Genomic DNA, 19,328 nt, shown 5'->3' on the forward strand with positions numbered 1-19,328 from the left:
GTGCAGATATATAACAAATATTTGTTATTATTCTTATTGCTGTTATAGCCTGCATATAAATCCTAAAATCAAATTAGAAAAATATAGAAGCTGACTTGTAGTATTTATACATGTGTATATGATAAGAGAAAAATCTCTGGTAGCAACTCACTGGGTAAGGATTCTTTTTGGGGAGAGGATGCACATTTCAGCTTCTGAATTTTCATTGCCCTGTTTGAGGTTCTGTGGACTACTCCTGTTTGCCCTCACACTCCCATCTGTGATACAGTGAGACACCACTGTGGTTTTAGTTGATGCATTACCACACTCAACAAATGCCAATTCCATTAACTAACAGACACAATGGAAAAAAAGAGTATGAAGACTGTTTTGTTCCGAAATAGTCAAAAAGTGTTGCTTTTCTTCTCTCATTGTTCCTCCATTCTGTGCATATTAACAGCTTTCTATTGTCACTTTTATTGGCCTGGGAGAAATTATTGACTTAGACTATATTATTCTTTTTATTGGAAGATCTTAAGGGATAGAGCCTGGTCATATTTTTGTATTACTTGAGTGTTATCTAATGTACTTTTCTAGAACATTGTAAATGCCAAACAAATGCTTTTTGAGTGAGTGCAGGAATGAGTGGTGTAGCACCTCGGTTATTGTTTGTGAAATCAGTGGAAAGGAAGCTTGTGACAGGCACACAGGAAAGAAGTAGGTTGGAACTGGAGATTGAGGTATAGAGTGTCAAGGATAAATTTTATTTCTGAAAGTTATACAGCGATTTCCCTATTGTTATTATTAAGCTCACTATCTGATTTCCTCCAGGACCATTCAAAATTTCTTTTAGTGCCCAGCATATTGTCTATTTTCACAAGTAATTATTGCAAATTCATTTTATTTATTCATGCCACTGCTGGTCCCTCCTCCACCACTACAGAGTTGGTAGAGATATCTGTCACCCATGGGTAATGGAAGGTTCTGGAGCAAGGAGGCACCAAGCCTCACCCCCTGAGGGGTCCCTTCTCCAGAGCCTGATACTGCAGGTGTGTGGGTGCATCCTGCATCAACACCAGCTGATTCATTTCATTTTTAGATTCATGATTTCATTGGCTTAAAATCTAAACCCTGAGCGGAGATCAATCTTTGTTGTTGTAGGAAACTGTTTGCTAGACGTACCACGAAAGCAGATCCTGGGCCCCGAAGAACTCCCAGGACAAACCTACGATGCCACTCAGCAATGCAACTTGACGTTCGGGCCTGAGTACACGGTGTGTCCCGGCATGGACGTGTGTGCCCGCCTGTGGTGTGCGGTGGTGCGCCAGGGCCAGATGGTGTGCCTCACCAAAAAGCTGCCTGCCGTGGAGGGCACGCCCTGTGGGAAAGGCAGGATCTGCCTGCAGGGCAAGTGTGTGGACAAGACCAAGAAGAAGTATTACTCAGTAAGTGATTTTCTTGTCACCCAGTGACTAGAGATCCAAGTCGGGAAGTGGGCATTCCTGGGGCATGCATAGACACTGTCATTAGCTTCATGAAATACAATAAAATGATAATCTTATTTTGGTGCAAAAACTTTTTTTGAAATCATACATATCCTTTTCATAATGTGCATTTTCCATGAACTCTTTGAAGACTTCTTGTTTGCATAGATTTCAAAACCTTTTGCACCAAAATACATTTATCTTTTAGTTCTAGTTTTGATGATGTCCTATGAAGTAGCCTTGTATGTCTTAATTAAAATATATTCCACTTATAGATCCATTTACAACTTCACTTTGCCCCACAGCCGCCGTTCTCAATAATCAAATATTGGAGAAAATGCAAATAACAGAGATTTCTATACAGCTTATACTCTTTTACAAATAAATACTATAACCTGAGTTCTGTCTAATTGAGACCTCAAATATGGCCCTTAAAACTGTTTTTGTGAAATCTTGCTTTTGAATTTCTCTTGCTAAAGTTATCAGAATACATTTGTTTAATTTTTAAAATTTATTTATTTGAAAAGCAGAGAAATGAGAGAGAGAGAAAGAGAGAGAGGATAAATATGAGAATCTCCCATCTGCTGATTAACAAATTCTTGCAACAGCCAGCACTGGGCCAGGGTGAATCCAGGAGACAGGAACTCAACCCAGGTCTCCATTCTCCGTGTGGGGTCAGGGACCCAAACACTTGAGCCACCTGCTGCCTCCCAGGGTGATCATGAGCAAGAAGCTGGATTGAAAGTGGAGCTAGAACTCAAATTCAAATGCAAGCACCGCGCTGATCCGAAGGCAGGAGCCAGGTGCTTCTTCTGGTCTCCCATGGGGTGCAGGGCCCAAGCACTTAGGCCATCCTCCACTGCACTCCCTGGCCACAGCAGAGAGCTGGCCTGGAAGAGGGGCAACCGGGACAGAATCCGGCGCCCCGACCGGGACTAGAACCCGGTGTGCCGGCGCTGCTAGGCATAGGATTAGCCTATTGAGCCGCAGCGCCGGCCCAAAAGAAGTCTTAACTGCTGAGCCAAATACCCACCCCAGAATACATTTACTTAACAGTCCACTAAATAATAGCAGAGCTGACGGTCTTCGTATATAAGTCAGCTCCAAAATGGTCAACTTGTCCCTCTGATAGCAAGTTAACCTAACTGAAGCAGCTAGGGTAACCTATGGCTACCTCAGGGAAACAAGTCTTCCACCCAACGCACAGTCCAATTTCAGGTCCACAAGTGTTAAGACCTTTCTGGTCTGAACAAAATGTGGGTTTACTCTCATGTATGAGACTTGTGAGTTTCTGGAAGAGTGTTTCTATATGCTCTTTACCTGCTCTCCCAATATCCCAGCCCTGGCTGTCAGGGCAGTTCTGTGTGTACTCCCTTGGCAAAGCAGCTTGCAATATTCCACCCTTTGGAGTCCCGCAGTGTCATCCTGCAGTGTGTCCAGAGTACAGACCTGAGGTGTTCCCTGTGGTGTGCATGTGCCTGCAGTATCTGTCACACCTAATTACTTAGCCAAACCCAGCTCAAATACATTTATGTATGGAGCAGAAGGCCTGTTATAGACAGGATATGTGATGTCAACAAAGGAACTGAAAAAATTTAGTGCCGGTGAGGGAGAAAGAGATGCAAACACAAAAAATACCAGCCATCCCACACAAGTTTCTTCCATATACATTATGTTAAAGATCCAAGATCGTAGGGCAAGCACTTGGCACAGCAGTTAAGTTGTCACCTGGGAAGCCCACATCCCCTATCCGAGTGCCTAGGTTGGAGTTCTGGCTCTGTTTTTGATTCAGATTTACTGGTAATGGTCCACTTGGGTCCTTGCCATCCACATGGGAAACCTGGATTGAGATCCCACCCATGGCTTCTGCTTTGGCCTGGTTATTACGGGTATGTTGAGAATGAAATCAAAGCTAGGTGATATCTCTCTGTTCTCCCTCTCCTTTCCTCCCCCTCCTCTCCTGTCCCCTCTTCTCCTCTCCTCTCCCCCCAAACCCCATCTTTCTGCCTTTCAAATAAATTCAATAACTTTAGCTAAATGGACAGACATACCATGACCCAGAGATTGTTAGCAGAGACATACACTACTAGAAGGCATAATGTCAAATGGCTCGGAGGTAATCTTGGCAGTTTGTTCAGTGCATACTTAGGACGATGCTTTCCGATACACTTGTGCTGGGTGTGAGGGGTGTGAGAGGGGATGAATTGGTTAGAATTGGAAACACACTGCAATTCCAGAGCATGGCTGTGCTCAGTCTGGTAGAAATATAACTGCAAGAGGGCACTTCAAAAAGATCGTGGGAAAAATGAATTAAAAGATAAATTCATTTTGGTGCATAAAATTTTGAAGTCCCTACATAGTTTTTCCATAATATGCATTTTTGTAAACTTTCTGAAGACCTCCTGTATGCATGGGTTTCAATGCTTTTACAAAAATGCAAACTTGCCATTTAATTCTATTTTCCATGAACTTTTTGAGATGCGCTCCTATCTGTCATGAGATTTCTATGCATCTTTACACGCAAGCGACTTCCAAAGGGACATACTGGAAGCTTTCCTCCTGAGTTAAAATGGTTTCTGTTTTCTATTACAGACATCAAGTCATGGAAACTGGGGGTCCTGGGGTCCCTGGGGCCAGTGTTCTCGCTCTTGTGGGGGAGGAGTACAGTTTGCCTATCGCCACTGCAATAACCCTGCACCCAGAAACAGTGGCCGCTACTGCACAGGGAAGAGGGCCATCTACCGCTCGTGCAGTGTCACGCCCTGCCCAGCCAATGGTATGTTGCTCCCAAGTGTCAATAAGCAACATGTGCGCATATAGTTTCTATTCTAGCATTAATAAATAGGGGAGGCTGAAGAAATAGCATTAATCTTACAGTGCACAATTCTGCCAAGGTGCAAATCAATAACAAATATGTGAATGATTCCTAGATTGATTAAGTTATAATTTAGGTATTCAGGTGACAACAGAAAATAGTCATCATTTTGAACCCATGTATAGATAAAATTCAACACGGGTGAATTAAGAGGCTCTACATTTTTTTTTTTTTTGAAATGTTAGCATCTCCTCCTTAAAATTAACTATTTAAATGTCTAAATTTCAGAACAGATAAAGTAATATTGTGATGTGTTTGGTTCTAGGTAAATCTTTTCGACATGAACAATGTGAAGCCAAAAATGGCTATCAATCTGATGCAAAAGGAGTCAAAACATTTGTGGAATGGGTTCCGAAATATGCAGGCATCCTGCCAGCAGATGTGTGCAAACTGACCTGCAGAGCCAAGGGCACTGGCTACTACGTGGTCTTCTCTCCAAAGGTAAGTACACCCTGACTGTCCACCAGCAGAAGGCATCCTCTGTGGAAATTATTTGGTAGAAGGAAGCCTGCAAATGCCACACACGAGCAGCCACTATATTTTGTGGTGGTTAGTATTTTGGAAGATTTTTATTTTCACCTCTATAATTTCTATATTTTCAAACTTTACACAATGAATAAAAATTATTTTATAAACAGAATAAGTAAATGTTTTAAAGGCTATTTTTGAAAAGCATAACTAACTGTCAAAGAAGGTAGAATGTTACTGTACCTTCAAAATAGCCGTGAAAATATCTAGAATTGCCTAAGTGACTATAAAGCAAGAAAGCCTTCTCTTTTTCTGTCATTTACTTAAGGCTCCCTTTATACATCATGAAGATGGGTTTCAAGATCATCATCTCTCCGGCGCCGCGGCTCACTAGGCTAATCCTCCACCTTGTGGCGCCAGCACACCGGGTTCTAGTCCCGGTCGGGGCGCCAGATTCTGTCCCAGCTGCCCCTCTTCCAGGCCAGCTCTCTGCTGTGGCCAGGGAGTGCAGTGGAGGATGGCCCAAGTCCTTGGGCCCTGCACCCCGTGGGAGACCAGGAGAAGTACCTGGCTCCTGCCTTCGGATCAGCGCGGTGCACCGGCCGTGGCGGCCATTGGAGGGTGAACCAACGGCAAAGGAAGACCTTTCTGTCTGTCTCTCTCTCTCACTGTCCACTCTGCCTGTCAAAAAACAAAAACAAAACAAAACAAAACAAAATAAAACCTTCAAAAAAAAAAAAGAACATGAAAAAAAATCATCTCGACCCAGACTTTTGAATAAATCTTCCACACTTAAAATAAGTTAGTTTCCCTCTAGTTATATGCCACATACAAGGCAGATTAAAAATGTTCACAGAAAATGGAATAATAATATAAGCTTTTTTCTTAAAGATTTATTTATTTTATTTGAAAGTCAGATTTCCAGAGAGAGAAGGAGAGGCAGAGAGAGAGAGAGAGAGAGAGAGGTCTTCCATTTGCTGGTTCACTCCCCAACTGGCCACAACGGCCGGGGCTATGCCGATCCGAAGCCAGGAGCCTCCTTTGGGTCCCCCATGTGGGTACAGGGGCCCAAGGACTTGGGCCATAGCAGAGAGCTTGATCAGAAGTGGAGCAGCCGGGACTCAAACCGGCACCCATATGGGTTGCTGGCACTGCAGGCGGAGCCTTTACTCACTACGCCACAGTGCCAGCCCCAGAAGATAAGTTTATTTAGGTGCAAAAACATTTTGAATTTATTCATATGAGGGTTCATCAAAAATTTGTGTGTAGTTATCCCTTGTCTTTTACAAGAGATATTTTTGATATACTTTTAAAAATGTTTTTAAATATACTTCGATTATTTTCTTGCTCTCAATATTATGCAATAATTTATAGTAGTTAAAGTATTATTGATCTAGTTTTCAAAGAGTTGCTACATTTAAAACTCTTCTAAAACTAGTATTCATATATTTATAACACGGTATTGAAAAAGAAGCTACTGCTCAGCTTATGCAACTTTTAAAATATTGTATCTTTCTATTAAAAATAATACATTTTCATTTGAATTATCACAGGGAAATAAAAATAAAAATATTAACTGGATATACCATCATCTGGGGAGCTGCTAACCTGTTGAAATATGTTCTATAATTTACATGCAAATATGCAGTCATTCATCTGCTCACACACATGTATGAAAAGCAGTTTTCATGTATTCATGAGTGTAAGATACATATGCTTATTTATATGTCATTGCAGATGAGGTGTATTGGAAAAGTTCAAGAAAAATGCACATTATAAAAAACTATGTAGAAATTTCAAAAAGTTTTGCACCAAATTACCTTGTCTTTTTATTCCAGTTTTCCACAAATTTTTGAAGTACATTTGTATAGTTCTGCAAAGATCACTTTGCAACTTTTATATATACTCATATGCCCACACAACGAACAATTCATTTGCATACTATTTTACAACTGGCTTTTTAACTATAATATATGCATATTCTTTTTTTCATCCTCTGTTGAATCTTTTCCAGTAAATATTTTTTCTGACTTCTCCATGCTCCTGTTTCTACTAATTGGCCCCTATTTCAGTGTCTAACATGTCAACCTACAAATAGGGAATGCCTTCCAACCATGACATGGTTTTGAATGTCAGGTTTAGAATTTCAAATGCGTTACTCTAATACACTTCTGCAACAAAGAAGGACCATGGCTTGTTGGACCCACTTATATATACTCCACACAGGTGATAATCAGAAACACTAAGTGAGAAGACTGCTTCTATCAAGGTAGACAGCCAAGATTTCTGCTGTGGGAACAAGTATGCAGAAAGGGAGATGAGCACCTTGGATCTCCCAACACCCTGGGAATTAAGTAGGATGTAAATTAAGTTGAAGGGAGAAAGTGTGCAACCTAGACTTCTCCCAGATCTTCTTTCTCTCAGTATATCAAGGATTTTTCTGTTAGAGACTCCTGGAAACTATGCAGTTGCTGTTGTTTGCTTGTTTATTCGTCCATATCCTATCTAGTTCACTAAAACTCAAAAATCACAAATAGAATTGTTTAGTTTACCAAAGGAACAAAATATTGCTCACGGCTAATATGTGTGTCGTGCTTCAGGTGACAGATGGAACTGAATGCAGGCCATACAGTAATTCCGTTTGCGTTCGAGGGAGGTGTGTGCGAACTGGCTGCGATGGCATTATTGGCTCAAAGCTTCATTATGACAAGTGTGGAGTATGCGGAGGAGACAACTCCAGTTGTACAAAGATTATTGGAACCTTCAATAAAAAAAGGTAATTGGTAGAACTCTTGCCCTTACATGACTCCAGCAGAACTTCATTGACTCTTGCAAAACTGATAAAGGGGGTTCATATTACATCGTAAGCTCTCTATAGGAGGACGTCTAACGTGATTCTGGTAACACAGAATGAATATGAGATTGGAATGAGAGGAGATGAATCAGGAATGAGAGGAGATGCATACAGCTCTGGTTGGACACTCGTGGTGCCTCCAGGCAACTACAATGGCTGTGAGGGTTAAAGTCTTGCATAGTCAAAAAACTGAAAAGAAAAAGTGGGTGGCATTCTATTTTAGTGATATCTTGCAGATGTATGATTCCTGAAACACAGTTCATGAAAGAATGGCTGATTTATATCTTAACTAATTTTTTTTAACAAATGGATTCTCATTAGTATGTTTTGTTCTGGAGAAAACATTTCTCTTGGAGAAATTAATTGCAGTGGTATGGGCAACAATTCTGTTTTATAGTGGACTACTCTGGTTTATGGCTATTCTATAGAGAAATATACGCAGCCATGACTATCTGCTACTTCCTCTCATGGTCCTACAAATATGCTTTAAATATGTACATTTTTTAAGCTTCTGGCATAAAACATTGTGCTGTCAGCCAAAGGGCTGAGTTCTCTACAGAATCCCATAGAATACAGAGTTGTTTGTTTCCTTAGCACTATCACTGTCATGCTGATTGGCACTGGCTGAGTGTAAGTACCACGTGGTGGGTAACTTGAGAGTAATATGCAAGCCACATTGATAATAAGGACTTATTTTTTAAAAACTTCTTTGTGTGTTATGTTAATAATAGAAATTTTATGTCATTAACATAAAAACTGGTCATGACATTTGATCTAATCTTTAAAAATCCATGGCTAAAGAAGTTATTCTGAGTTAAAATATGTATTACATCTTACTTGCTAATGCAAGTTATTCATTTCATTGTGTTGGACCATCTATGTCAAAAATCCTGCATCTCTCAATTACAACTTGCATTTTTACACATTCCAAGCGCAAGTCATGTTAGAGATGATCTGTGTCCAACCTTTTGCTTTACAAATTAGAAAACTGAGACTCTGTAGGTTTAGGCCTTTATAGGTGGTGCACAACTGATGAACGTTAGAGCAGGGCAGAGGCTGTTACCTAAGTCACAGGATGCACAAGACATTTTGTAAAAAGATAAAGGAAAGGAGGAAGGACAAGGGAGGAAAGGAGGAAGGGAGGAAGGGAGGAAGGGAGGAAGGGAGGAAGGGAGGAAGGGAGGAAGGGAGGAAGGGAGGAAGGAAGGAAGGAAGGAAGGAAGGAAGGAAGGAAGGAGAAAGAGAGGAAGGGGAAAGACTGAAAAAAAAGAGAAAAAAATTCAGTGACCAGTTTAGGAATAAAATATAAAATAAAAGTACTATCTCATATATCATATGCTATGTATTTTTTCTACACAAAATTGTCAGTCACTTTTCAAAATGCTATGCCTAAGTTTGCTAACAAGTAACACCTGCATATTTGCTGTCGCATGAAAAGAGGAAGAAATCTATGATAGTAACCAATGGTGTGCAATGGAAGCACTTGCAAAATGGCCAAGATTATGCAATGTGGGACAAATGACCTATTCAAGGATCTTGGGACTGGACTATTTGCGACCAGCCTCTGATTGAATAATTTGCTAGTCACATGACCCTTGAGGACTCATGTAGTATCTTTACCATGAGATTTCTCAAAGGTAGAATGGAAATAATAGTAATTATACTGTAATTAATAAAATTGATTACAAGGGTTAAGCAAGGTAATACATATTTAAATATTTTGCTAAGCTTACACCCATCACAGATATGATCCTAAACTTAAATAACTCCTTCGTTAATTTTCCCCATCTCAGTAGATGGCATTCAGTCCTGTTACATAAGCCCAGTTCTTTCGTTACCATTCACCTCTCATTTGCTCTCACACCCCACATCCATACATCAAATTCTGCCAGCTTTATTTCCACTTTGTATCCAGAATCTGGTCGCCCTCACCACTGTGACCAGGACACTTCATCCAAATGATCATTAGTTCTTACTTAGACCAACGCAGCTCCTCCTATCTCCCAGCTCCAAGTCCCTGTCAGTAGGTAAGGATAGCTAACACTTTATTTCTAATCAGGCCCTGTGCCCTCCAGTGGCTTCCATCTTGCTTAAAGTCAATGTCCAAGACTTTTTTTGTAACCCAAGAGTTACAAGAGAGTTTATTTGTCCCCTGCTCTGCTGTGTGTGTCTTCAGCATGTCCTTGTCACTTACTTTGCTTCAACCACATTGGACAGCCTGCCACCTCTCAAACATGGGCCCTGGCAGGTGAATGCTGTGCCCTCTGCCTGGATCACTTTTCCTTAATTAATAATCAGTGTTCACTTTGGGTTTCTCGGTCCCCTCACTGATGATGACTACCCTAAATGAATTGAAGGATCTCTCTCCCATCCCCACTATTGCTCTCCATTTTTACCCTGTTCTCTTTCTTCAGAATTCTGATCAGTCAATACAAACCACAGATTTGTTTTGGTGGGGAGAGGTAGAGATCTGACCACCCCCACTAAAGTTTTGCTTCCATGAAAGCATTATGAATATGAAGAAGATATTCCTCCATGGCAGGCATGGTGCATGGTCCTGTGCAGATAGCCCTGAACAATACAAGAGTTCCCTGCCTTGCCAGCCATCCTTTATAGTATGAAGGCAGTGGGATTCATTTATTATAGCCAGGGAGCCAATTACTGTCTCAAATTGAAATGCTACCATGCAGAGTATAAAGAAAGGGAATAAGAAATGCAATCATCCTTTACTAAGGCACTAGGAAATCAGAGCACCAGCCTCAGATTTATTGATGCCTCGTGAAACTCATTTTGAAGACCCACTGCAATGCTGATGCCCTTACTGACTTTCATCCGTGTGAGACAGGCTGTAAGAATCAGCATTAAAAATTGGAAAGTTCTCTTGCCCTATTCCATTACCTTTCTTCTTTCTTTTCCTTGCTCCTTCCTTCTTTCCTTGCTTCTTATCACTCAAACTCTGCATGCAACCAGAACTTATTTTCATTTGACTGCTATAAAATCTGTCTGGCAAAGCAAAGATCTCATGCATCCGGGCACACTGAAAGGAACAGATTGGGAGTCAAGAGGTCCAGCAGTTAAGCCTCACACTGCCACTAATGAGCTCTGGAGTGAGTGAACCTGTTCAAACACATTTCTCCGTTGCAACTTGGTATTCTTTGTGTAGGAGATGTGATATTTTCTCCATGATCCCAGTGTTGACTGTTTGAAGCCACTGTGGCTTCAAACTGTCTATATGCATATCATCTAATTCAAAAAGTAAGACATGTAGAAGTCCTTATTATGAAATGATTTATAAAGCAAAGATCTGACAAAAGAGGATTCTTTCTAACTGCAATAGTTCTTTGATGCTTAACTAGTATTTCAGCCCTGGCATTTGCCACAGATTCATGGGTATTAGAGATATTAATGCATTGGCCCATTCCTCTGAAAAGGTGATGGATCTTTGGAGATCTATTTGTCACTCATGGTAAAGCCTTATGGAATTTATTGTGGTATCTCATGGGAACTAAGCCTTCAGGAAACTCTGCTCAGATAATATTAATTTTTTGGTAAGTTTAGTAAGATGTTATTACCCAATTATATAATCTTCTGTTCCATTGAATTTTCTGTCTCTTGAATCCCAGACTTTCAGTGGAAATGGAAATAAAGCCTCTATCCTGCAGCTAGTCCAAGAAACTTTTAGAATCCATCGTCGCAAATTAATGTACACATTGGAACAGTGCTACCCATGTTGAAATTGGGAATGTAATTGGTGTGGCGTATGGTGTTGGAATGTTTCTGATAGCTTCAGGTGATTCCAATGTGTAAAAGTTTGAGAGAAATATTAAAAAATTTGTTTGATATTAATGAGGGCAGATTTTGTCAGCTTGTGTTTACATGTGAAACTTGATGTGAAGAAGAACATAAAGTAGCTTTGTAAAGATGGTAGGATTTGATAAAAAAAAAATGCTAGTGCTTGTATAAATCTTTAAATACAGTTGTGATAAATTTTGAAGATAAAAGCAACTATTGGCCGGCGCCGTGGCTCACTAGGCTAATCCTCCGCCTTGCAGCGCAGACACACTGGGTTCTAGTCCCGGTCGGGGCGCCGGATTCTGTCCCAGTTGCCCCTCTTCCAGGCCAGCTCTCTGCTGTGGCCCAGGAGTGCAGTGGAGGATGGCCCAAGTACTTGGGCCCTGCACCCCATGGGAGACCAGGATAAGTACCTGGCTCCTGGCTTCGGATCAGCACGGTGTGCCAGCCGCAGCTTGCTGGCCGCGGCGGCCATTGGAGGGTAAACCAACGGCAAAAGGAAGACCTTTCTCTCTGTTTCTCTCTCTCTCACTGTCCACTCTGCCTGTCAAAAAAAAAAAAAAAAGCAACTATTAATGTCATCTCTTTTGTTGAAGTTTTTTTTATTTATTTACTTGAAAGGCAGAGTTATAGAGAGGCAGAGGCAGAAAGGCAGAGGCTGAGGGGAGAGAGAGAGAGAGAGAGAAAGTGAGAGGTCCTCCATCCACTGGTTCACTCCCCTGATGGCCACAATGGCTGGAGCTGTACCAATCCAAAGGCAGGAGCCAAGAGTTTCTTCCAGGTCTCCCATGAGGGTGCAGGGACCCAAGGACTTTGGCCATCTTCTACTGCTTTCCCAGGCCATAGCAGAGAGCTGGATCAGAAGTGGAGCAGCCGGGATTCGAACCAGCTCCTAGATGGGATGTTGGCACTGCAGATGGCAACTTTACCTGCTACGCCACAGTGCCAGCTCCCATTCTAACTTTAAACATGCCAATAATTGTATACAATAGTCTAACTGTAACTATATTTTGTCATAAGAAAATCAATTTCTAAAGCCAAATTTAAGCGTATTTCTTAAATGCATTAATAATTTGTGTCAGGGAACACTTTTTGGAGAATTTGTTTGTTCAGTCATTTGTTCAATGTTATTTCTTTCCTCTCCACCCCAACCCACTCTTTCCCTCCCCTGTGGACACAATTCCTGCCATCAGTAAGGGCTACACCGATGTTGTGAGGATTCCAGAAGGGGCAACCCACATCAAGGTTCGACAGTTCAAAGCCAAAGACCAGACTAGATTTACTGCCTACTTAGCCTTGAAGAAGAAAAATGGTGAGTACCTTATCAATGGGAAGTACATGATCTCCACTTCAGAGACCATCATTGACATCAATGGAACAGTCATGAACTACAGTGGTTGGAGCCACAGAGATGACTTTCTACATGGTATGGGCTACTCAGCCACAAAGGAAATCCTGATAGTGCAAATTCTTGCAACGGACCCAACTAAAGCATTAGACGTCCGATACAGTTTTTTTGTTCCCAAGAAGTCCACTCAAAATCTAAACTCTGTCACTAACCATGGCAGCAATAAAGTGGTATCACATACGTCACAGCTGCAGTGGGTGACAGGCCCATGGCTCGCCTGTTCTAGGACCTGTGACACGGGCTGGCACACTAGGACGGTGCAGTGCCAGGATGGAAACCGGAAGTTAGCAAAGGGGTGTCTCCTATCTCAGAGGCCTTCTGCTTTTAAGCAGTGTCTGCTAAAGAAATGTTAGCCTGTGGTTATGCTCTTATGCACAAATGTAACTGGAGGATTCATCACAGATCCAAGAGTGGTGAATGAGAGGTCTACCTAATGCACAGAGAGTCATGCTTCAGTGTCATTGTCAACAGGAGTCGAATTATGGGCAGAATCTGCTCTCCGCGACCAAATGAAGATGTGCACTGCTTTATGTGACAACGGTGACCTTGGAATATAGAAAAACTTGGGAGTTATTGACTATCCCCTGGGCCTGCTAGAATGAAAAGAAAAAGAAGCAGTGATGAATGTAGATTCAGGGGACGTTTGAAGATGGAAGAAGTCTCCCCTTTGTCACCTACCTCTATAGAATGTCTTTAAAGGCATCATAATCATTGTCACCCATGACACACAGTAGCTTATTTTTACTGTTTGTAAATACATTCTCCCTTGATATGTCACTTTATATCACTTGGTTCTATTAATATATATATATATATATATATATTTCTATAGAAAATATTTGACCAAAGTAGGTCTGCAGCTATTTCAATCCCTTCTAATTTCCAGAAAGAGCTGTGGATGTTTTACTGGAAATTAAGGACTTGCTGCTGTTTTAATAAGATTTAATGCATTTGCTGACTACAGGAGATAAATTTAAGTCAAAAACCACTTTGACAGCAATCATCTTCTGAGAAATTTTGAAAAGAGAAAGGATCTCAGTGTATCTAGTCATTTAAATACATACATGGGTCCATTTACTCGAACTTGTGACTGTATTTATTCCAGACAGTTAGCCAAATTAATGCATAGTCAGGATGTAGAAGTAGTGTGTGTGTGTGTGTGTGCGTGTGTGTGTGTATGTGATCAGTATTCAACAGTCTAAAAGTTAGACTCCTTATGTTGGATTGTAAAAGAGAAAACATCTATTTCACCATATTGTCAATTTATGTGTTCACAACTGCTTTTTCTCTCTTTGGCTCTCAGCTGATATTTTACAATGTGTAATATAGATAGATACAAAACACACAGCAAAGAGTTTTCTATCATATCCAACACTTTCAACACTGGTACACATCTTACCAGTAAGCCTTTAAAATGTCTTTGTTTTCATGTACTTGTTCGTTTTGTTCATTGATTCCATAAGACCTACCATAATTTGTACTTGCTGACTTGGTTTAATAGGAATATTAAAGATCATTTGGTAGTTAACCACATCTAAAAGTGGTTATCATCATTAATGTGGTTAATGCAAAAATCAGTGGTTAATATTAATAAGACTGTTTCCACACCATAGGCAATAATTCCTCAATTATTTTTACTGCAAGTATATTCTTACTGTACTAGCAATTTCCCCCAAATGGAAAGCATTTGGCTGTATCAGACAGTGTTTGAAGGATGAAATATGAAATAATTTTCTATCACATTTGTTAGGAAGTTTGTTGCTTTTATTTCCATCTAAGTGAGTTCTAAGTTCAAATAGTTAGAAATTGAAATTTTTTATCATCATATGCATTAAAAATTTATTTTTTGATGGTAAACTGCATCCCCTCCACTCTGTAGCTCAGAAAATGTTAGGTGTTTCATTTTTTCAGATTTCATTTTCTTCGTGAAATGCCACAAAACTAATTTTTAAAAAATAAAATTTGATAATAATACCAAATGTGCCTATTGTTAAAGATGTGCATACAAGGTTGATAAGAAACCATTGTTTTGGGTTCCACTGAACTCATGAGAGTTTATTTTTATTATAAAATCCTTTAATATAAAATAATTATGTAATTAGTCTTGCTATATCAAGTTCATTTAAGTGGGGCAGAAAAATGGATCTCACTGTTTTAAGCACTTCTTATTTTCTTAAGAAATTTTAGTACATTTTATTCTCTTAAGAATACAAAATCAGTAGTCATCCTTTACATTTTCATACATTGACTTTGTTTTAGACATGGTAATGTTTTCTTAACAATTTACAGTTTGAGAAATGAGATCCATTACAGGACTGGTAACACATATTAGATGGAGCTAGCCAGATACCAAGGACAGGGATAAAAGCTGACCAACTTGGTTAACAAGAAAGAAAGACAGAAAGAAAGTAAGAAAGAAAAAAGAATGAGAGAGAGAGAAAAGAACTATTGAACAAACCTCATAGACCTTTTGACCATGCAAAGAGAATTAGTACAGAGGTCAATCTTAGTTTTTCTAGCTTTGAAAATAATTTAAATCAAGTAACTTAAATGTGCCAACATTTATTTTTATCTTTTGAGATTAAAATTTCAACAATATTAAAAAAATTGAAAGGTAAACATGATTGTCTTCTACTCTACTTCTCTACAACTGTATTCATAAAATTTTCAAAGGATTTATTAATGATATCTTTTCCCCAAAGTAATGAAGTTGTACACTTCTCATTGAAATAATCCTAAAGAACTTAGAACAATAAACCACTACTCCATGTTTTTAAAGAGTTTTCTCTACTTTTTTTTTTGTTGTGATTATCACTAGATTGACCAAGGAATGTATGCATGAACTTCTGAGAAAAATGACAAACTTGAAACTGAAATTCAAATAAATAGAATGATCAATAAATATGAAGAGTAATGAACAAGGTGGAAATCCTCCATAGCTCAATCCAGTTCAGTCCAGTTTGACTTGGTACTACATCTTTCACCTTCTCAAAGTTGCATCTTGAATTTTTAAAAAGTCTGCAATTCAAGATGCTAGGGACTACTTCCTTAAGAAAAAAATATTTGAAAATGCTCAGGTTTATAAAAAGTCAATCTCAATTACAAACGAAGTCCAGGAGAGCTCAGTATTTATTCTAGAATGGAAAAGATTAAAGTAAGCCCTTCTTTGGTCTTTAGAGGTACAAGGGCATTGTTGTAACTTATTCAACAAATTCAACTTCCTTTGCCTTCCTGTGGAAACAGTTTTATCCCATTAATCTAAGAATTAAGGGGTGAATCACAATTGAGAAAAAAGTTGCAGCACTGAAAAAAAGTAATTTATTGTTTTTGCAACTTGTATGTGAATTTGTGTGATAAAATTATTTATTCTTATTTAACAAAAATATGTGCAAATTCTTCTATATTTAAAATGTTTTGCTATTGTCCTACCTTTTAATTTATGCTTCATGTTTGTGTATAAAGTACACTTTGTGAGTTTACATAATATACAACACTGGTTGCTTTTGTATTTTTTTACAGAAAGCTTTCTGTGTGAAACAGGTGTATATGTATATATAATTCTTCATGTATCTTTACTGATACTATCATTTTCCTTTCTAAGGAAATTTTAAATTTAATCATTCATGAATAGTAGTGTTCATTACTTGTAGCTATGTTAATAGGTATTTTCAATACCATTAACATTAATTTTTCAAAGTCACAGATAACAGAAACATGTATTTGATCATTTAAGGTGCAGGTTTTAAACTTGAGCATTTAGAAAGCTTCCCATAGTAGCTGTAGCACAGTCAAGAATCAGGTCCACGCACTTCATTGAGTAATCTAGACAAGGAGCTATTGATGTATTATGTAAAATTTGTGTACACACACCTCTGAGTGATGTAAATTATAATAAAACTTGTCTTCTGCTTTTGAAACACTTAATAACTTTAATATCATTTATTCCCTAGTATCTGTAGAATTCCATAGATGATTACAAACAAATGGATTCGTATGATTCAGATGTTAGTAATCATAACTGTTTCCAAATATGGTGTGTTCATTGATAGAATGTGACTTTTTATTGCTACTATTAAATCCCCTGGAGTGGTGATTCAACTTGGGACAGGTAGGGACATGTCTGATAATACCAATTTGCCTCCGACTATAATTTAGTTGTCTGATTACAAGAATAAGACAGAGCACCTTTGCCTCACAGCACAATGCACTGGGTCCATCTCTGGTTCTGATGTTTTCCTATCAACTTCTCCCTTTTAAACAAGCTTATTGTAATGATTTGGATGAGAACAGCCACTAGATTCAGAAGTCCAGTACTTGTGCTGTGACTCAGGGGTCACAATTTGTACAGTAAGGTCATGTTTAATAATGGTGACACTTGCTAGCAGTCTATGGCTGAGTGTGAAATCTCACTGGCCCAATTGGGAATATTACTAATATATTCATAGTTAAACTTCAAGCCAAACAAATAACTTTATATTTTTGAACATTTCAAAGATACAAAATAGACGACCACTGAAATGGTCATCTAAAGTTATAATAGAGACAAATTCAAAATAGTTTATCATTTAGACACAGAAAAAAACTTGGATGTTTTCGCTATTAATTTTTCTCATTTGCCAACAATTTGTAGTTGTAGATTACAAAATAAACAGATCAACCTAATTGCTGAATAGCCCATGTTAGCATGAACTATAGGAATGACTTATCTAGTTATATCTTCATGAAGCACATTAGTCTGTAATGTGTAATTGTGCTCTATTCAACTGATGTATGGGAACATATTGAAATATGAAACCATGTATTTACACAACTGAAAATGGGAATATGGGTGGTATTCATCTCAGAAAGCAGATTAAATAATCTGGCAATTATCTCTTTGATGCCATGTTATATAATTGTCCATGCAGGTTTTGTGGAAGAAATAAAGAAATACAAAGACACTGGTTTTGAAAGACTTTAGCATAAGACTTAAAAGTGCACATTAGTTAACCTAGTTAATTGCATCTTATTAATATAACACCACTTTAGAAATAATTTTTCTATTTCTATTTTTAATCATATACTTCCACTAAGTAGTCCATGTAGATTGCATAGGTCAAGTGAAAAAAATGAATTAATATCCCATCATCCTATAAGGCAATGCCACATCAGAATGACCCAAAGTCTAACACTGGGAGGAAAACTGTGATTTGTAAGTACAATAGTGCATACATTTTTCCTGATTGTTTGGCACATCCAACAATCAGTTGTAATTCCTATTAAGGTGCTAATATCATCAGTGGTCAACTGTTAAATGCAACATTTTTGAATTACTATTTCTTTCTAAGTGATTTAATAACTTTTAAGAATGACCTCTCAGGTTTTTGTTAAAGCTGGGTGCAACTTGATACTCAAAGTTTGAAAAATAAGCACATTCAGTGGTCATTCTGACCAACTGTGGCAAGCAATATAAACTATACATATTCTAAACACAATTAAGCTATTATCAAAAATTGAAGAGTGTCAGGCCACAGTCAGGTTTGAAAGCTATGTTTCAGTATTTACTAAGCTCTCACTACTCCATTTAAATATCTGTGCACATTTGGCCTGACTTTTTTTAAGTTTTGCAATATTTTTGTAAACATTACTACAGCATCTCTCAGCCTTTTGTTTCACAACTTACAATATATTACAAACATTGCTACCTATACTGAGAGTATATTTAGAAGTTCATATTGTTATGTAACTTTGTGACGCTACACTTTTGATTTAAGAAATATAGTCTCTGGGTGATGTTTTTATATTATACAGCCAGGCTTGACAAATATGGGTTCATTTTGCTACCATTAACAGTTGACAAACACTGCCTACATCTTGGAATGACCTATTAGTCAGAGGAAATCATGCATGTGCTTTGTAAATAGACAGTGCAGAAAACTAAACAGATTACAGAAATATGCTCCATTTGATGTAAGCAGTTGCACAAATATTAAATTCCTACATTAGGTTATGTGAGTAAATTCAAATAATAAAACTAAGTTGATTTAACCAAAATTTAAAATCTTAAAACATGCTTTCATGGTATAGAAAAATATTGCAGATCTGCACACTATTTATAAGATGTAAAATGCAAACTGCTTATGAACTTCAGTTTTCCAGAAGTGTTGGCATATAGTGAAGTAGAAAGAAGAAGAAAATCTTGGAAAACTAAAGCAGGTCTTGTTTAAAACATCTCTTCAGCTTTGGCAAACTTCAAATCTGAATCAGCTATTTAAAGCATTGCTGTGTCTTGTTGCCTGCATTCCACAACAGCGCTGTGGTTCAGGTAAACTACTTGAACTGAGTTGTGTGGGACCTAGCCTGTATATTTTTTATTAAGGAACATATCCTATTTTGTAAGACATTTCCCTATGTGTGATGTTAAACTGTAAATTTAAACATTGCTTTTGTGGTTTTAGTGGACACAATAAATCTAAATTATAAACTAGA

General features: G+C 38.4%; 1 protein-coding gene across 1 annotated transcript in view; it reads left to right on the top strand.

Annotated features, from left to right (window-relative positions):
- ADAMTS5 (ADAM metallopeptidase with thrombospondin type 1 motif 5) overlaps positions 1 to 19,328 on the top strand; it is a 53,807-nt gene extending 34,479 nt beyond the window's left edge. Inside the window, exons 4-8 of the mRNA XM_002716775.6 lie at positions 1,141 to 1,424; positions 4,056 to 4,239; positions 4,604 to 4,779; positions 7,407 to 7,582; positions 12,646 to 19,328. Of these exons, the coding sequence (XP_002716821.3) occupies positions 1,141 to 1,424; positions 4,056 to 4,239; positions 4,604 to 4,779; positions 7,407 to 7,582; positions 12,646 to 13,213 (1,388 nt within the window). The 3' untranslated portion in view covers positions 13,214 to 19,328. The remainder of the gene's footprint in view (positions 1 to 1,140; positions 1,425 to 4,055; positions 4,240 to 4,603; positions 4,780 to 7,406; positions 7,583 to 12,645) is intronic.

Source organism: Oryctolagus cuniculus, chromosome 4, assembly GCF_051225735.1.
Source record: "Oryctolagus cuniculus isolate XC-2025 breed Fujian yellow rabbit chromosome 4, ASM5122573v1, whole genome shotgun sequence".
Lineage (NCBI taxonomy): Eukaryota > Metazoa > Chordata > Mammalia > Lagomorpha > Leporidae > Oryctolagus > Oryctolagus cuniculus.